Raw genomic sequence first — 20,746 nt, 5'->3', positions numbered from 1 at the left:
GAACGCAGCATGCGTGTGTGGGAGTTTAGCCAGGGTCTGGGGTTAGAAGGGCGAGGACGGCAGAGAGAAAGTGGGGCATGAAGATCAAGAGAGGAAGATAAGGCAGAGTTGTAGTTCCTGACCAGGTTGTCAGGGTCTGAAGCAGAACTGAGAGAGGAGAGGGAAGAGCGTAAAGTGGAATCAAGAGCTGGTAGGTTAATAGAGCGCAGGTTTCTGCAAAAACGAGGGCGAGATGGAGATGGAGAGAAGCGAGAGAGAGAAAATGAGATGAGGTGATGGTCGGAGAGAGGAAAAGGGGAAATGGAGAAGTCGGAGAGAGAGAAGTTTTTAGTGAAAACCAGGTCTAAGTAGTGGCCATCCTTGTGGGTGCTGGCTGCAGTCCACTGTTGAAGGCCAAAAGAAGAGGTTAGAGAAAGAAAGCGGGAAGCTCAAGGGAGAGAGGGGTCATCAATGTGGCAGTTGAAGTCCCCAAGGAGAAGAACAGGGGAGTCTGAGGAGAGAAAGAAAGAGAGCCAGGATTCAAAGTGAGAGAGAAAGGCAGAAGGGGGATGAGTAGAGGAAGGTGGGCGATAGATGACCGCCACATGGACCGGGAGAGGAGAGAAGATCTGGACTGTGTGAGCCTCGAAGGAGGGAAAAGCAAGAGAGGGGGGAATAGAAACTGTTCTGTAATGGCAGAGAGAGGAGAGCAGGAGCCCCACGCCTCCACCCCTGCCACCAGGGCGTGGAGTGTGGGAGAAGGAAAGGCCACCATAGGAGAGGGCAGCTTCCAGAGCAGAGTCAGACTGAGTGAGCCAGGTCTCAGTTATAGCAAAGAGAAGCAGGGAGTGAGAGAGAAAGAAGTCATGTACAGAGAGGAACTTGTTAGAGAGGGAGCGAGCATTCCAAAGGGCACAGGAGAAAGGGAGAGAGGAGGGAGGGTGGCAGGGGATGGGTATGAGGTTAGAGGGGTTGACACCAGAAGGAGTAGAAGTTGCATGTGGAAGGAGAGGACGAGAGCAAGTAGAAATAAGGCAGGGACCAGGATTGGGAGAGATATCCCCAGAAGCAAGGAGGAGAAGCATGGACAGAAAGAGAATGTGTGAGGATGATTTGTAGGGGTGTGTTTTAGTGCAGGCGGCATAACCCCTCCCTATAACTCCTCCTAATGCTCAATATAACCGCTCCCTATAACTCCTCATATTGCTCCATATAACCGCTCCCTATAACTCCTCCTAATGCTCAATATAACCGCTCCTTATAACTCCTCCTATTGCTCCATATAACCGCTCCCTATAACTCCTCCTATTGCTCCATATAACCGCTCCCTATAACTCCCCCTATTGCTCCATATAACTAAGGGGGGCGCAAACTGGGGATTTTCATGGGGGGGCGGGCAGTTTTAGAGCCTCGCACTCTTCACCGAGGCATTAAAATGAAATGCTGGGGGAGGCGTGAGGCCTCTGCAACTCACTTACCTGCACTCAGCCGGCTCTTCTGCGACAACGCGGCGTCAAATGGCAACGGGTCACATGACATATGACACCGCAGAGCCCCAGAGCAGGTAAGGAGGGGGGCGCAGGCAGGGGGGGAGTGCAAACAGGGGGCGCGCGAACTGAAAGGTTTGCACACCCCTGCTATAACTGATCCCCTATAACTCTTCCTATTGCCCCATATAACTGCGTGCTCGAACTCCTCCTATTGTTCCTTATGACTCCTCATATTGCCCCCTATAACCGCTCCCTCTGACTTCTCCTATTGCCACTCCCCAAATCACAAGGTGACACACACACACAGGGGAAAGGCAGGCGGGATATTCCCTACAAATTAGAGATCCTCCTGGTAACATGTGAGACTGTTGGTAACTGAGTTTTGGAGCTGGGAGTCTGATATCTAACCCCATTTATAACAGAATGATGTCGCTTGAAATGCGTCCGATTTTCTTTTCATTGTAACATACATTAAAGAGGGAGATGCTAGATGGATAAAACAGCTTGATCGTGTGTATGTGTCTTTATTAGCTTCATATCCATAATTCCCATTGTTGAAAAGGTCCCAGGAAGCCTCCTGTATTATTTTCACAGGCACTGTACACTTTACAATTAAGTTTGCTTTAAGAGGATTAAACTACAGGTTTGGACGCTTAATCCATTAAGTAGCATGTGTGTTATAACATGTGCTGTTTAAAACTCTATGGTAAACCGAGACTATATAATGTCATTAAACGCATCAAGAGGTTTCCCCATCCTGAGTCTCTAATGACCTTGTTCAATATGCAGTGAAGTGACTTCTCCGTGTTAGGCCGCGTCCATGCTGAGTGCGACTGGGCGGGAGATTGCACGCATGGCGCGATCAAACACATTGAGGTCTATGGGAACATCCACAGTGCGCGTGCGTGCGTCACCACGGTTTGTTTTTCGCGAGACAGCGTTTTTTGACTTTGTCTCGTGACGGCCGGGTCACGTGAGTGGTTCACCCAATGAGGGCCAACCAGCTCTGTGACGTCATCGGCCACGCCTCCTCGTCGCGAGGATCTGTAGTGCACAGATCTCTCGGCTGACGGGCGCACACGGCCATGGACACAGAGGTTTCCCTGCCGAGCAGAAACTGCTTCACTGTATTACTATCGTTTATTCGTAAAGTGCCAACTTATTCCGCAGCGAGGTACAATGGCGGTACAATGGGTTTCTACATAAACAGTTACATACAAATACACAAGGACAAACAGTTACACACAGATACAAAGAGGTAGTGAGGGCTGCTGAGAGTTTGCAATCTAGACCAGCGGTGCGCAAACTGGGGGGCGCGACCCCCAGGGGGGGCGCGAGACTGCCGACGGGGGGCGCGGGGTTTACAGAGGCTCCGCACGCTTCCCGAAGGCACTTAAATTAAGTGCCGGGGGAGCTGCAGGGCCTCTGTAAACCTAACTTACCCGGCTTCCTTCCTGCGTCGCCATGGCAAAGCGGCATCAAAATGACGCCGCAAGGTCATGTGACGTCACGTTGCTGTAGCAACGTGACGTCATGACGCCGGAGCACAGGTAAGTGGGGGGTTGGGGGGGCGCAGGAGTGAGGGGACCGCCGGCAGGGGGGCGCAGGGAAAAAAGTTTGCTCCCCCCTGATCTAGACTGATATACACATTTGGGATTGGATCTACTTCTGTGACCAAAGGCAGAGTTACGTTATACTTTGGGTATCACAGTTAGACTGTAAGCTTTTGGGACAAGGTTTCACAATGCTATGTGAGCAAAGCCTATTCAATTCATTTTTGTTTGGTCTCGTGTGCCAACATAGAGTTTATAAGCTTTCTTGGGGGCACAATGCTGTGTGACCCTATGCAAAGTAACTGTGCCCAAGGCCTTGGGCATGGTGCCTCGGGCCGCGCTGATCCGCGCTCCTGCTCTGCATCGCCTGCTCAAACTGGATCTTTTTTGTGTCCTGGCAGGCGAGGCAGTGAGCGCGCTTTGGGGGCGGGCGGCGGGGCTATTCCCTCGCTCCCATTGGATGTGAGCGGTCACGTGACCGCTACTCCGCTTCCCTGAGCGGCAAATTTTAAATTTGCCTGTCTGCTGAAATGTTCTCAGCCTCCGCACGCATGCGGAAGCGGCTGCTAAAGCCGCGCTGATGACAGATGCAGGGGGTAAGTGCATCTGCTCAGCACGGCTCAGCACAGCCTACTCTACTATGTCCCAGGCCTAAGGTAGTACGTGTACATTATTAACTCTTAAGTCAGGGGCACTCAATTTAAGTCCTCAAGCCCCGCCAAAAGGTCAGGTTTTCAAGATATCCCTGCTTCACCACAGGTGGCTCAATCAGTCCCAGCTTCAGCGTAGGTGGCTCAATCATTCCCTGCTTCAGCACAGGTGGCTCGACAGTCTTTGACTGAGCCTCTGACTGAACCACCTGTGCTGAAGATGGGATATCCTTACAACCTGACCTGTTATTACTGACCTACCGCTCTCCCTCAATTACCCCCTCTCACTCAACCCCCCCTTTCCCCACACTCATTTCCCCCTCCTCCCCTGGCCACACACACACAATTCCCCCCAATGGCCACACAATTCCAACTCCCACACTGCCAACACAACCCCCCCCCCCACAATACACACACAACCCCCCCTCCCCCAATACACACACAATACCCCCTCTCAATACAAAACTACCCTCTCAAATACAGACACCACTACATCCCCGTCACTCCCCTCCATAAATACACTTACACCCCCCGACAAATACACTTACCCCCCTGAAATACACTTACCACCCCCAACCTCTGCTTGCCCCTGCTGCCGGGCCCCAGCTTTCCCCAGCTGCTGCTGCCTTGTCCCACACCGGGCCTCTCTCTGGTGACGGTGCGCGCCGGAAGCCGAGCCTGACTTTCGGGTGCACCCAGGTTGGAGAGTGGGAAGAGGCAGCAGGTGAGGAGAGCCGGGAGCTGGGGTCTGGCGGCAGCAACCACAGGCCCGGCAGCTGGGCCCAGTCTCTGGTTGCCACCACCGGGCACCGGCTCTCCTCAGCTGCTGCCAATTCCCACGCCCTCCTCTCTCCAACGGGTGCGTGCCGGAAGCTGGGTGCACCCGGAAGTCAGGCTCAGATTCCGGCACACACCAGCTGGAGAGAGAGAGGCTCGGCGTGACAAGAGGCAGCAGCTGGGGAGAGAGAGGCTCGGCGTGACAAGAGGCAGCAGCTGGGGAGAGAGAGGCTCGGCGTGACAAGAGGCAGCAGCTGGGGAGAGAGAGGCTCGGCGTGACAAGAGGCAGCAGCTGGGGAGAGAGAGGCTCGGCGTGACAAGAGGCAGCAGCTGGGGAGAGAGAGGCTCGGCGTGACAAGAGGCAGCAGCTGGGGAGAGCCGGGGACCAGGCGGCGGCAACCAGAGGCCTGGCCGCACGGTAGCAGGGTGCAGAAGTTAGCCCAAGCCCAACTTCCAGCGCCAGCCAGCCAGGCCCCCCGCAGCCACCGGGCCTGGGACACTCCCCCCTAATCGGTGACCCTGGGCTGCAGGACTGGAGTGGAACACCCCTGCCTTAGTCCTTGACACTTTCTTTTATCTAGTGCCTGTATAATGGCACTGTTCCGTGCGCGGTGCACCCGGCTGCAGTTCCGTGACAGCACAGGGGGGTGGCAGCATCGAGCTGTATTAGGAGGTATCTGCCAGTCCTCCCGTGTAGAACCGTAACCCTTCTTGCACTGGGACAGCTGGACAATAATAAAATAACTGGTCTCTACTTCTTCCCAACTGGTGTCCAATTTGAAAGCAGCGTATGACACCACTAAGGCTTCTACAAGTGGCAGGGCAGCAATGATTGGGAATAGGCCCTTTTTGTCTGTGTCACTCTGCCGTGGCAGGAACAGACTGGGCCCCTATTATTCTATGTAATCTCCTTCAGTGTCTGAGACAAACTGGGGCCCATACTTACTATCCAATAACACACCTTCCGGCACCAGGAGACACTTTCACGTGCATAGGCTACCAGGCGCCTGCCAGCATTGAAAGGGGCCAGGTGGAATGGCACCATTTAGTAAAAATGGCCCTAAATCCCTTTTGTATCTGTGTCACTGCATCACCTAAACGTGACACCGCCGACCCGATGCATAGGAGCTCCTCCTGTTTACATGTCCCTGTGACAAATGCTAGAGAAAGTAGTTTTTCATTTAACACTTTGTGTCACCACGAATTCCCCTCTTTCCAAGTCACACAACATGTCGGCATCAGGAACAAAGTACAGTATCAACTTGATGTAAAGCCTGTGCTTTGTAAGTTGCACACGAAGCTAGGAAGGGGTGTGCTGTGCCTCACACTGTGCGTCTGTCTGCAAGTCTTGGGTCTGAATTCCCCCTTTCTTCCCGCCCACGCAGGAGGGGGTGAAATTTTGATTTTTCCTGTGAGTGTGTAGAGGCACAAACGGGAAAATGAAAGCAGCTTCAAGTGAGACAATGAAAACTTGTGTTATTTACAGAGCCAGACGTCCATTCGCAACCAACCTGTCACTGCTAGAGAGGCCTGCAATATAGAGGGGTTCAAAAAGTCACAACTGCCTTTCAATAACATCACATCTAAAATCCAATATGATTTTGCTTCTCATTGTGCTTTTATCTTTATCACAAACTAATCTGTGAAAATCCGTGATGTATAATAACTTTATTTCATATATATCGCTTTTCTCCCAATGGGACTCAGAGCTTCACCATTACGGTATAGCGCGCGGTACGCAGCACATTGGGTTGTTACAGACACAGTCCCTACCATGATGAGTTTACCTATGTTTTTGGTGCCTGAGGCACAGGGAGATAAAGTGACAAAAGTCCCAAGGAGCTGACACTAGGAATTGAACCAGGGTCCCATAATTCAAACTCAGTGTCGTGGTTTACTCACTGAGCCATTCCTTCTTCCTTTATCAGGTTGTGATACATTTTGATGGAATACATGGGACATTATATATGAAATTATAGTGCATTTATTTATTTATAAAAATGTTTTACCAGGAAGTAATACATTGAGAGATACCTCTCGTTTTCAAAATCCACTGATCTCTTCTTCACATGTACAGAGCTTTGCAAACCTCACAGATCTCTTCTTCACATGTACAGAGCTTTCCAAACATCACAAGACTCTTCTTCATGTGTACAGAGCTTTGCAAACCTCACAGATCTTTTCTTCACATGTACAGAGCTTTCCAACCCTCATAGGTCTCTTGCTCACAGGTACAGAGCTTTGCAGACCTCACAGGTCTCTTCTTCATGTGTTCAACTCATTGCTGGGATCTCCAGCATAAAAAGAGTTAAAGACGACACCTAAAAAGCTTTTTCAGACAATTGTAAATGAACTGCAACTGCTTATGTCATATTTAACCCTTGGACTTGCTATTTTCTCTCCACAATACCAGGGTTAAATATGCATAGATTGCACATCTTTCACCTATACATGAATCCAAATCCTGTGACACCAAAACCAGGAAGTTTACCGCTAGTATGATCTAGAAATGACTGCTTGTATCCTCATGTTTCACAACCATCTCCCTCTGACTCATGTTCTTTATCTGAACATGTGTTCTTCACCCATAAGACTTTACCAATGTAATTTCCGTCATTGCTCAAATCCCTGTCTTTTCCTCAGCAGTCTCCAGGAAACATAGTTTACAAAGGGATCATGTCTCAGCATTTATTTGGGGTGTGCATCTGTTTCTTGGTTTTGATACATTTTAATGGACTTGCATGGGGCGTCATCAATTCAAATGATAGTCTAAAAAGAGCTTCCCACATCTCACAGGTAATTTGTTCATGTGTACAGAGCTTTGAAAACCTCACGGGTCTCTTCTTGCACGTGCACAGAGCTTTGCAAACCTCACAGGTCTCTTCTTTCACGTGCACAGAGCTTGCAAACCTCACAGGTCTCTTCTTCTCATGTACAGAACATTCCAAGCCTCACAGGTCTCTTCTTCACTTGTACAGAACATTCCAAATGTCACAGGTCTCTTCTTCATGTGTTCAGAACTTTCCAAGCCTCACAGGTCTCTTCTTCATGTGTTCAGAACTTTCCAAGCCTTACAGGTCTCTTCTTCATGTGTTCAGAACTTTCCAAGCCTCACAGGTCTATTGTTCATGTCTACACTACGTGGACATTTGTTGCAATTCTGGGGTAAACGAATGCACCAAATGTATCCTAGAAAAACATCACATAGAAAACAGTCTGACATTTCTCTTTGATAAATCTGATGCAAACAAAGAAACATCCCTTATGTTCTTCTGTGCCACTATTGTAACAGATAACACGGTGTGGGAGGCAGGGTCATCTATTAGCAAAACTGCAGCAAAGACTGGTATGTTCTGTAGAGATCTAACACATGCTGTGTCTCTTCTGCCCCTTGTTAAGAAAACAGTGACGTTGTTTCCCAGAGCTGGAGAATAGGTCAGCCCCCCCTCAAGTGAATGGGACTATAATCTTCTCCAGCGCGGGGAAACAGACGCCCTCCCTAGCTAACATATCAGAGTATGATAGTGTCATTATCTTCACACCCATATTGTGCTGCGGAATATGTTGGCATTATAGGAATGATGCTGGTGGTAACAACAATTGCAGGTCTGATCAGGATCTTGGGGGTTAACAATGTGGCTCAGCTGTTTTTGGAACACAGTGACACACTTTGGTTTCGCTGGGTAATCAGAAAGTGCATTGTTATTGCCTAGCTCAATGCATGATGCCTGACTTAGTCACTGAGCCCTGAATTACATCGATGCTGGTGCAGCGAGCTGAAGTCTACCCTAATACCCTCTTGTCTCATGCTAGAAATAGAACCATCTGTGGGTGATCTTTGCTGTGGTTTATGGGGTGACTCTATTTTTAACAAGGGTCAGCAGGAGCTAATTTGAGCTGAGCCACATGACAATGGAAGGGGAATTGTAGGCATAAGCAAAGGCAAAATGTTCATTATCAGGGGGCTAGGAGTGTATAGAGATACTCCCATCATTATACAGTGCAGCTTGTTCAGTATTAAAGCGTGGAAGTGTATAGAGATACACAGCAGCATTATACAGTGCAGATTGCAGGGCCAGCCTTACCTCTTGCGGGGCCCCTCCTCTGTCACCGTGGCGACGTCATTACGTCACGGCGGTATGTGACGTCACGTTGTCATGGCAAGGCGTCGTCATGTGACATCGGGTCGCCATGACAACACGACGCTACAGGAGAAGGGGTGACTTTGCAGCTCCGAAAAAGGTAAGACCCCCCCCCCCCAACACACACACACATAACACACGCACCGACCTTGGGGAGAGCAGCCCCCGAAAGTGTGGGGCCCCCTCAAAAGCACAAACCCAAGGCAACAGCCTTGCCCCTAGGCCAGCCTGGGTGGAAATGTACAAAAGGTACTCAGCATCATTATAAATCACGTTCGTTAACATTTTTTTAGACATACGGAAACATTCATGATAAAAATAATAAATGTGGGGTGGGGAAATTAGGAGGCCACCGTGTTTCATCATTTCATCATGTACTGAATAGGGAGGAAGTGATGCGTTAAAGAGTATGACTGAACTCAACTGAACAGGACAGGGGTGAGGAAATAATAAACAGGACCTCCGAGTCACATATTATTACAGTGACCGAGTGATGCTCATTGTAATTATACTTTGTCACATGTGTTATTTACCCAGGGAAACTCTGGAATTACTGTGCAGTGTCACATGTATGACATACTTGAAAACGAGAGGTAACTCTCAATATATTACTTCCTGGTAAAACATTTATATATATATATATATTCATTCATCAAAGATACGGCTGCGCACTCAGCTGGTATGTGCCTTTTAAGGGAATCTATGTGCTGGATAAAGCAAATGTAATATGGGACAGCAGACAGCTTTCACGGGACCCAGTATATATGCGCGTGTGTGTGTATGTGTATATATATATATTAGGCTCGACAAATTATAAAAAGAGCCACTCGCCCCCCCCCCCCCTCTTTAATCACCCTCATTTTACCCGCTGGCGACACTTACCGGCGGCGTTCTGCAGCGGGTCCCGGCATTTTCCTGCTTCTCCCCTTCAACTCCCGGCAGTTGCAGGAGAATACTGGGAGATGAAGGGGGAGAAGCAGGAGAATGCCGGGAGAAGCTAAATCACGCCGCCGAAAAGTCTCGCCAGCGGGTAAAATGCACTCACCCCTGGCGAGGGGGCAAGTGCATTTGTCGAGCCTTGTGTGTGTGTGTGTGTATGTGTATATATATATATATATTACAAATTTTAAATTATGGTGAGTGAAAAAGGCGACAAGAAACCTCCACCATTGGCATATAGCAAATAAAAAGATAATTTGTGAGCACATTCACATGTCTTAGACAGGTCAGCAACCCTGCCCTTCCCCATTATCCCCTGGCCTAGCTGTAGGATTTACCATACACATTTTACGTTATGGTGGGTGAAACCATAAAATGTGTATAGTAAATCCTACAGCCGTGAAAATGGCAAAGCCAGTACAACCAACCTCACACTGATGAGACCCATCAAAATTGAAACATGTCTGTGAGTGGTTTCTCTGGCTTTGCATATAATCCCATGCTGTGCTTAAAAGCTGCGTTAACAGCAAGCATTAGCTTATAAGTGTAACGGGTTTTCTGGACTAGCCTGACCCACCCAATCTCATATTGGCCCCTGTGGTCTAACCAGTCCCCATTACAGTGTGATGTCTGGTGGTGCACCTGTTGGCAACAGGACTCCTGAGTCTCCCGCATGATGTTGTGTTGGGGATTGCCAACCCAGACAGGCAGCTGAGGTAGTGTGCTTGAGTCCTACCTAGATCCAGTGCAGCACCTCCACCTCATCAGGATCCCAGCTTGAGCTTGTGGATGGTCCTGGTGAGGAACTCCTCTGTGGTGCAGCCCCCTGCGTAATCACTCCACACTTACACACGAGGGTATCTTTTAACAGGAACATCTTTATTTGCACGGTGGGCCAGCTGCCCTCCACAATGGGTGAATTTAGCCCTCCATTGCTCACCGTACTTCCCTTTGAAAGGTATAGTTCTCCTAATGTAGGGATTCCCTATCCCCGCAGGGATATCTCCCTGTGACCAGGTCCCTGGTCACAGTTCCAACACTGTCCTTCTAACAGCTTCTTAACTCCATAACTCAGCAACACACTCTTACTCTCTACTTCCAACTCGCTCTACTTCCAACTCGCTCTACTTCCAACTCGCTCTCACTTTTGATCAGTGCTGTGCCTTATGTATCCTCTGGGGCTGACACAACTCTGACATCACTAACCGTGGAGTCAGAGCCTGTGACCACTCCCATCCATACATAGGGCACCTCACCAGGGTGTGAGGGCAAACCTCCATAATTACTGCTGGCATGCCCATAACTTACCAGGCCTTACTGTCAGCAGGAGAGATGACTGCAGCCATTTTACAGCGGGCTACATTCTCCCCCTGGTGAATCCCACCGTCCCCGGCTGGGACCTAAATTTGAATACCTTTCCCCAGGAAGCACTGTAAAATGGAACACATTATTAGTATTAGCATAATAAAACAACAAGTCACATTGCGCCAAGCACGCCCTGACCAGCAGCCACGAACCCGCGTAATGCTACCCAGTACCTCCTAATAGTAGTGTCGGGGATCGGGTTTCTTCACCTCCCAACCCCCCATGTCCAGTACCGTCACACTGTAAGTGCGCGGCAGACCCCTCTCAGGCCGGTACATTACTTTATGTTTGTACACACTTCGCCCGATACTCCATACCCTTATCAGGTGCTCAATCCTTTCTTCTGCCTTACTACCAGTAATGGCTCCCCCCTTGTTGACCATGTACTCCTCTATGGTCTCCCTTAACCACTGGTCCCTGTTATCCTCAATCTCCTGCATGAGGGGTTCAGGGACGTACGGGTACTCCAACCCATGGGAGTACTTATATTTTGCAGTGATCGCCCTTTCAGCCCGACTACTCCTAGTTAGGTTGGCGTTCCCCGCTCTCCCTGATAATACCCAGGACAGGGGCTCATCTGGGTCTACAGGGTCGGACAATATGTCAGGGCCCATGAGTTCTATTTAATTCCTGCCTATCATGAACCACCTGAATTGCATCTCCTTTTTCCTTTCGGCGGGCGTGAACTTCCCTTTAGCCCACCAGTAGTCCACGATGTCATCCATCTCTAACAAGAACCGCGTGCGGTCCATCCACCCCACGTACCCCTCAAATAAGGGCGCCCACCAACGGGTCTCCCTAGGCTTCTCGGGCCCAGACTCTTGAGAGTCTCCTTCATCGGTACCCCCCCAGGAACATACCCCAGAGGTCCCTGCGGAACGGGGCCTGGACCACCTCTCATGCTTTGAGGCCTCCCCAGAAGGTACATCCGCCTCTTCAGGCACCCACCGGGACTTCGATACTTGTCCCAATTGTCCTCCTCCCCTGGACCCACCCTCAGAAGCAAAGCTGCCCAGTCTCTCCCCAGTCCGGTTCTCACCAACCCCCAAGGACCCTTCCGACACCCCCAAACTGGATGATGATCCCCGAGGAACAGGTGACTGGGACAGGGGCATTATCTAGGGCGTGGGGTTGGGCGTAGGGGTATGCAGTTGGCAGCCGCGGAGTTCCGACCCGTTCGCCGTCATCAGATTGTCCTGTACCACTGGACAGTGGTATCGCCGGTTGCGTCTCACCCTTCTCTGTCCGCCGCTTACTCCGGGTCTTTTTAGTCGATCGGGAACCACCACCCGATCGCTGAGACGCGTGTCCTCTACTTCCGCTGGTTCCGCCACCTCCGCCGGAAACGCCGTCATCGCTGGAGTCGGATACGCTGCCATCTTGGGATGGACCCCCATGCGGGATCTCTTCCTCCACGATTATGTCCGGAAGTCCGCCTGCGCCCACGTGCGCCGTCCTGGCCTGGCACGGCCTCTCCTCCTCTAGCGGTGGTATCGGAGCCTGGCAAGGACAAGGACTATCCTTACCAGTCCGCAGGTTGGGCGTGGATCGCCCGTTGCCACTGGACCCGCCGGTCCCGAGAACAGCTGGGCTCCGCCTCTCCGGTCTCTGCTCCACCGGTGACACCCGGCTCCGTCCGCTGTCACTTCCGGTAAGTGGTCTTTTTATTCCATTCCCTCCACAGGACACCGCCACCGGCCAGACTAAGGTACTGGTTAACTCCTTAGGCCCCTCGTCCGAGGGATCCGCACTAAGGGTACTTGGGGTCGCCGAACGCGGCGACCGCCTTCTTTTCTCTCGGTCAGTAGCCTGACCGATCACTTCACGCTCTTCTGGATCCGCACCCTTGGTCCATAGTGCACCGGGGGACTCGGCGGACAGCCTAGCCGAATTCCCCCCTGGGTCATTGGTCTGAATGGGCACAAACGTGGGCATCGGCCACAGGTATTGTGTGCCACACTGGGGACAGCGCGCCGCCGTGCCCATGGTGTCGCCGGGCAGTCTGCATTGCAGGCAGAGGCCCACTACTGTCTCCGCGTCCCCTACACGGATCCCTAGTACCCCCCCTGGTACTGCGTAGGGTTGAGTCGATACCATCCGGTTCATGTCTGGGGAGCAGGCCATTGTCTTGGTGGGAGCCACTTTTAACACTGGTCTGTTCTGGAAGCTGGTTCCGCGTGAGTGACCAACAGGGGTTGGGTGATCAGCCACTCCTTGGTTCAGCTCCGCCCTCATCTGACACAATTGGAATCCGCCCCCAAGTGTAGCGATTATGGGCGGGTCCCACAAGGGAATAGGATGTCCTTTAATTGAGGCCGCACCTCTTTCAGTCCTAGAGGGCGCGGCCACAGCTTTCGCGCCCTTATCCCCAACAGGGTGGGGTCCCTCTTTTGCCGCCAATTCCAGCCGTTTTCTTTCAGCTGCCTTGCGTGCAAAGTATCCTTCTTTTTTACACACGATTTCAGCTGCCGGAACTACCTCTGGTAATTGTGCCGTCAGCGCACCAGTTCCTGGGCCCGCGGGATTCATACCCACGGGGCATAGCTGGAAACCACTCCTCCTGGTTGATATTAGGGGAGGGTCCCATAGACTAATCGGTTGACTCAGCACTGGGGCTGAGTGATTTACTGTCCATGAAGGCGCGGCCACAGCTTTCGCGCCATACCCCCCATGCGGGCGGGGCTCTCCTGTTGGCGCCGCTTCTGGCCAATTCTTTGTAACTTGTGCATTTGCAGAATAGTCTGCCATCGGCCCACGCGGTCTCCCAGGGAAGCGGGAGCCGCCATTTTGGGTAGCACTGTCAGTCTGGTCAATGAATGAGGTAGCGTTCATATGTTTGTATGCCGACTGACAGTCACTCTCACTGTGTTCTCCTCCTGTTATAACAATGTCCTCAACACAGTCCTCCAGGGTAGCGCCTCGTTGTCCTAGGCAGGACCAGAACGGGGCAGCCACGGCTTTTACTCCACTCCATAGCAGGCTTGTGACAGACATGTCGACAACAGCTTGTTCTTCAGTGGGACGCACGCCAGGTGTGCTCTCCCCATCAGCCTTCGGTCGCAAATTTGGACTATCCACACTGCGCGGATCCTCCATTCTTGCGGTCGCTGTATTCATCTTTGGTTTGTCCTGATTGTACATGGGGCTCCTCTCTGCGGGGCAGCCATCACACCAGCACAATAAAGATTTCCCTGATGCACCACCATGTGTACCTAATGTAGGCTGGACTCGTGTATGCACTACCTCAGGCTAGGCTCACTCTCTCAGTGTCTGCTGTATCTCCTTCCTCACAGTTTGTGCTCCCTACGGTAAGTGGTCTGGAATGGGCTACAGTACTCTGGGGCTTCCATGCAGTACTTGGGCGTCTACCTATCTTGGTTAGCCTAGCGCAGACCCTCTCCAGGATTCCTGACCACGTTAGCAGGCTATCCCTTCTGGCATCCTACCAACTAGCACTACCTCAAGGTGACTAGGACAGCTATAGCCCGGCTCCAAACCCCCAACTCCTTTCAGGCCCCTAGGTCGTCCCTGCGAACTGACAATACGCCATCAGCCCCCTGACTACCCCTAGGTCCGTCCCAACGCAGCACAAAGTGGCAGCAGACACTCTCCCTGTTTCCAAGTGACCTAGCAAAAGCCTGTCCTGTTGACAGGTCTATCTCAGCAGCGCCTCCAAATGTAACGGGTTTTCTGGACTAGCCTGACCCACCCAATCTCATATTGGCCCCTGTGGTCTAACCAGTCCCCATTACAGTGTGATGTCTGGTGGTGCACCTGTTGGCAACAGGACTCCTGAGTCTCCCGCATGATGTTGTGTTGGGGATTGCCAACCCAGACAGGCAGCTGAGGTAGTGTGCTTGAGTCCTACCTAGATCCAGTGCAGCGCCTCCACCTCATCAGGATCCCAGCTTGAGCTTGTGGATGGTCCTGGTGAGGAACTCCTCTGTGGTGCAGCCCCCTGCGTAATCACTCCACACTTACACACGAGGGTATCTTTTAACAGGAACATCTTTATTTGCACGGTGGGCCAGCTGCCCTCCACAATGGGTGAATTTAGCCCTCCATTGCTCACCGTACTTCCCTTTGAAAGGTATAGTTCTCCTAATGTAGGGATTCCCTATCCCCGCAGGGATATCTCCCTGTGACCAGGTCCCTGGTCACAGTTCCAACACTGTCCTTCTAACAGCTTCTTAACTCCATAACTCAGCAACACACTCTTACTCTCTACTTCCAACTCGCTCTACTTCCAACTCGCTCTACTTCCAACTCGCTCTCACTTTTGATCAGTGCTGTGCCTTATGTATCCTCTGGGGCTGACACAACTCTGACATCACTAACCGTGGAGTCAGAGCCTGTGACCACTCCCATCCATACATAGGGCACCTCACCAGGGTGTGAGGGCAAACCTCCATAATTACTGCTGGCATGCCCATAACTTACCAGGCCTTACTGTCAGCAGGAGAGATGACTGCAGCCATTTTACAGCATGGCTACATTAGGGTTCTATGTAAAAATGGTTTTCAGACAAAAGGTGACACGGTGTGCTCATTTGCATGTTATTTCCCAGAATCCCTTGCTGCAGTGGAAGCACTGTATGCTGGGGATAATGGTGAAAGACGGGGTTGCAGACCTGTCTAAGACATGTGAATGTGCTCACAAGTGATCTTTTTATTTGATATATATATATATATATATATATATATATATATATATATATATATATGAGAACAAAGGAAAAGTAGAAAGTAGCACCAAAATGACGTTGAAACAATTGTGAAATATATAAAACCTAAAAAATAATATATAGGGGTTGTGATATTAATATAAATATAACATAATAATGTGCACCTATTTGTGAACTATAAATTAAAACAACACATCACCCAACCACCCTGGTGACCACAGAGTCAACCCACCCAAAGTGTGTGTGACAGCGCTGCCCACACCCGTGTGTACTGTTGGTGCACTTGTGGAATGTTGATACCTTCCAGATGCTCCAGCACCTGGTATCACCGACTAAAGGTGAGGGATCCGCTGATCCAACGGCGTTGTCCGCGATGGCTTCTGCCTCCATGTGGGGTGAATTCCGGCATGGATAATATCACCGTGAAGGTAGCCTCTGGGCCTTGCGGTGGTGGTCTGGTCCCAGACCACAGGCCGCAACTGCTGCGCAGCGTCCTTCTGTGTCCCTGACACAGGGCGGCGTCCTTATCTATGGCCTGTCCCTGCAGCAACCACAAGCTGAGGGGAGTCGGGGCGTATCTGGGGCCTATGGGGGGTCTCTGGCCTAGTGCAGGGGCAACAGACACCCTGCACACAACCTACCCCATTCCTGTCCCAGCTCCAACTGCCTGGCATGTCTCAGAGCGCGAAATCTATCTTCTTGCCTGCAGGGCAATCTGATCGCCCTATTGGCTGCTTCTGCATGACCTGATCTCTGCATCCCCTGGGACTGCTGGGTATTGTAGTTCCACACGCGGAGCTAAGTGGGCAATGGCCGTCCTCAAGCTGCACTGCGCATGTGCGCCAACTCCTAATAGCCGCCGCAACTTGAGCCCTGTTGCGCATGCGCGCAAACTCTAAATATGGTGGCACCCTGCAAGGGGAGCCACCGGGAGCCTCTGGCGACCAGATCGCCGCTCCAGTCCCCACCGCATCTACCCGGCACTCGCCTACACACCCTGCACCTCCACAGCCACAACGGGAGATAGGGAACCACAGGGGACCTGCGTACACACACACACACACACACACACACAGTGTTGTTCGTGTATAAAGGCCCTCAATGTAATTATACAGTACAGGGTGTTGACAACAGGGATTTGGAAGTGTATTAAGATACTCATCATCATTATACAGTGCCATGTATTTGTTATCAGTGTACAGATATACTCATCATCATTATACAGAGCAGCATTGTTTTTATCAGGGGGTGGAAGTGTATTGAGATACTCATCATTATTATGCAGCGCATCATGTTCATTATTAGGGGGGTGGAAGTGTATACAGATACTCATCATCATTATACAGTTCAGCACAGTGCCGGATTACCCATTAGGCACATTAATTTATTTGTATTTAATTATAAAATGTTTACCAGAAAGTAATACATTGGGAGTTACCTCTCGTTTTCAAGTATGTCCTGGTCAGAGAGTTATGATGACAGATACATGGTTATAAATACCTGGGTACATTAGGTGAACAGGGTTATACATTAAATATGAAGACATTGCTTGCCTTGGGGCCTCTGTAGGTTGCGTTGGGCAGGTGCTGTGGCCCCCCAGCTCCCCATGCAGCATCCCGGCGGTCACTCTCTGCCATACTCCCCCTCCTCCTGTCGGTGCCAGAATCCAACTTCCGCCCGACCGGAGGAGGGAGCTGCCGAGTCCCCGGACCTCACCCAAGGTAAGGTGTGTGAGAGGGGTGTCTCTTACCTTCTCTGAAGCGGCCCTCCTCCTCCAGTATTGCATTGTCATGGCAACCCGACGGCACATGGTGACACGTTGCCATGACAACGGGATGTCACATGACGCCGCAACATTATGGCACCGCGACACTGGAGGAGGAGGGCTGCCTCCAGGAAAGGTCCCAAAAGTCTTGGTGCCTAGGGGCCCCACAGGGTCTTAATCTGGCTCTGGTGCAGCAGGTTCATTATCTGGGGTGAAACTTTATAGAGATACTCTGCATCATTATATTAATTAATATTGATATATTTATTTTTCTTACCAACCATGAATGGCAGCTTTGATTGTACAGTTCACCCGCCACAGGCGGTCACTTTGTCCCTGCAGGCCGTGGGGCTCAGGAGTGGTTCTGAAACTGTGTGTCACATGGAAAGTGAAGTTAGTCATTCCTATAAAAACCTCTTTCCCAGTTGTTGTAGACATGGCGGTGAGTCACTATGCAGCTGTTTTGCAGCAGATTGCACTTCATTGTGTCACAGCTGGTACATCTATTGACTCGAGTAACTCTAGCCTAAACCCAGCCACCTGGCCATGTATTACAGGGGCAAGCTCAGACATCTCTGCTTTAACATTTTCCATCTCTTGTATCTGGAAAACTGTGCAGAGCTCTGTAGGATGGATATCTTATAAGCCTATTTATATCAACAACTGTGCCTCAGCCTGTCCCTGCTCACCCGTAGTCCGGAGCTCACCCTACATCACATAATGTCATTTTTTTTACATTTATTTTTTAATAATAAAAAATACCCTACATTATACACCCAGCACTGTCTGAACCGGTCCCTGATAGTATGTCATCAGGAGGTTGTGCTACATAAGATATAAACCCAGCACTTTGTGAGCCTGTCCCTGATAATTTGTAGACCCCAAAGTGGTATTGAACGGCGCTTTGACAAAGTGTAATAAATGGCGACAAAGTGAATCTAATAACGTGAGTGAAGTGAATAAATAACAGTAATACAGGCGGTCCTCGGTTATCCAGCGGGACCCGTTCTGGAGGTAGCTGGATAGTGACACCGCTGTAAAGTGAGTCCCATGTTAATCAGTGGCGGTGAGCGTCGGATAACGCATTCAGGCGTCGAAAAACAGCCCATAGGGTGGCATTGTAAAGCGTTGGATATGCCATTCATTGTAAAGTGACACGTTGGATAGGGAGGACTACCTGTATTTATAATACATTATGTAGGAGAGGTGAGCTCATGTCCAAAATATGTTACCACCATAGTCTCCCTATAGCATATAAGGGGGGGGGGGGACAGCTCCAGCAGTGGGACTTCATCCCCTTGATAAATCTGGTGCTGTTTTTTTGCACCAATTCTTTAGCTAGGAAACGTTGTTGCATAACCTCTTAACTATATGTCAATTCTATTACGCTAACCGCCTACTTTTTACATTTCCACAGAGGATCCATGTACGAATAAAAGCGACACAGCCCGGCAGCTGGCAGCGGTATACTGGCATTTCTATTTTTTATTGGGACTATTTGTTGTTACCGAACAGCTGGAGCGCGGAAGGATCACAGATATAACAGAACTGTACCTGTCCATACGCCACTGAAAATAGTTCCCTGACACGCTCTGTCCTTTTGTAGCCACGCCCACTCGTGGAGACTCCCTCCCCGATCCTGTTGCTCCCTTGTCATTGGCTGAAACGTGCCGTGACGTTCCCCCTGCCGGAGGCGGAGAGAGTCTCCAGGCAACGCGCACGGCGGCCGCGATGGGACAAAGATCTTCGCATCGCGCATCGGCTGCGGCTCCGTGCGAGCACGGAGTCACGAAGAAGCGCCTGAGTGTCCGGCGGAGGCAGCCCGGGGAGCACAGGAGCGCGGCCAAGGCGTGCCACAGGACAGGAACAAGCACAGCACCGGATATATCACCGGCAGCCACTGACAGGCTTATACCTGAAGGCACAGTACAAAGTATACAGCAGCTTGGTATAGAGAGAAGTATACAAGGAGGCACAGCGCTGGGTATATCATCCTCTGGCACTACTACAACAACGCTGACCCTGAGCACAGTGCACAGTATACCTGCAGATACAGGAGCCAAAACCCATGATATACCACCCGATGGTAAAGCGCTGTGTATAGCACCCACTGCAAAGGTGCAGAGTATCTCACTGGGCACAGACGTGGGCTCTATACAGGGCACGGTGCCCTGTATACCTGCGGATACAGAGAGCAGAGCTGCTGGTACATTGCTGGGCACATCATCCCAAGGGCTGGCAGAAGATTTTACCACAGCTGGTATAGGCACAGGAAAGACAACAGTGTGCACAGCACTGCGCTCTGTGCAGCCTGACATGAGACTGGATGGGCAGGGAGAGCGGAGCAGAAGAGATCTGTCCAAGGGCGGCTCAGAGATGGAGATGCCTGGGAGAGAGAGACTGTGGACTGAAGAGCCTGGGAAGAACAGCTTGGGGTGTGTAAGAGACAGCTGCGGGAGTGGGGAGCGCAGGAGGGACGGCTGCGGCAGTGGGGAGCACAGTTTGGGGAATAGGGAGCCCTGGAGAGACTCCATTGAGTATACCAGAAAAGAGAGTATGGAGAGAAGCGAGACTCCAGAGAGAACAGGGAGAGGGGAGGCTGGAGGCGAAGTGTCCGAAAGAGACATGTTCGGACGAGAGAGGTGTGAACAGGAGACAGGAAAAAGTAGGCGAGACATCAGTGGGGCTAGGACTGCTGGGCTAGACTTCTCCGGGGTGACGTTGGATGGGAGAGAATGCTCAGAGACAGCACAGCCTAAGAGAGACAACCATTGGGCACTAGCCTCTGACTGCCTCCCCCGCTCAAATGAGGTGGCAGCAAGTGGGGATTTCGGGGTGACCCACTTACGACTGACAGTCACTCCTCCTGACCCCGAGACATTGGCCGGCACAGACCGGAGTGGAGAGTCTGCCAGAGACAAACCACGGGGCAGGCGGGGCCCCCCATTGCTGGAGTTCAAACTGCTGCGAGACTACATGAGCGAGAAAGAGGCGCCAAGCGAGCCTGTGTCTGACACCCACAACTACTCCATCCCCAGGCTCATCGTCACCCGGGATCCCAGCCCAAGCCACTGCCTCCCCGTGTCCCCCCAACCCTCTGAGAGCAGCCGGTCCCTGGACGTGCGTTTCCCCTGTGATGCAGAGTCCCCCTGCTCGGACAGCGGCTGCGGGGGCTCCCCCGTGCCCTCCCTCTTCCTCCGCAAGCTGTCCAGCTCTTCTGGCCTCTCGTCCGCCTCCTCCTTTGAGGAGTCGGAAGACGACTTTGTGGGCAGCGATGCCGAACCCAACGGCCTGCACCACCTCCTCTGCAGCCCCAACGACCCCTATGCTGCGGTGAGTATATACATGCGTGTGTAGCGGACAATATTATGCATTTTAAGGCGACCACATTATTACAGGCAG

General features: G+C 51.3%; 1 protein-coding gene across 2 annotated transcripts in view; it reads left to right on the top strand.

The window, feature by feature from the left end:
• ITPKC (inositol-trisphosphate 3-kinase C) overlaps positions 1–20,746 on the top strand; it is a 101,158-nt gene that overhangs the window by 33,841 nt on the left and 46,571 nt on the right. For both annotated transcript variants that reach the window (XM_075606956.1, XM_075606955.1), the window contains exon 2: positions 18,762–20,677. In XM_075606956.1, coding sequence (XP_075463071.1) covers positions 19,076–20,677 — 1,602 coding nt within the window. In that variant the 5' untranslated portion in view covers positions 18,762–19,075. The remainder of the gene's footprint in view (positions 1–18,761; positions 20,678–20,746) is intronic.

This window comes from Ascaphus truei, chromosome 7, assembly GCF_040206685.1.
Source record: "Ascaphus truei isolate aAscTru1 chromosome 7, aAscTru1.hap1, whole genome shotgun sequence".
Classification (NCBI taxonomy): Eukaryota; Metazoa; Chordata; class Amphibia; order Anura; family Ascaphidae; genus Ascaphus; species Ascaphus truei.
Note: the sequence above shows the minus strand (reverse complement) of the source record. Positions and strands in the feature narration are given on the sequence as shown.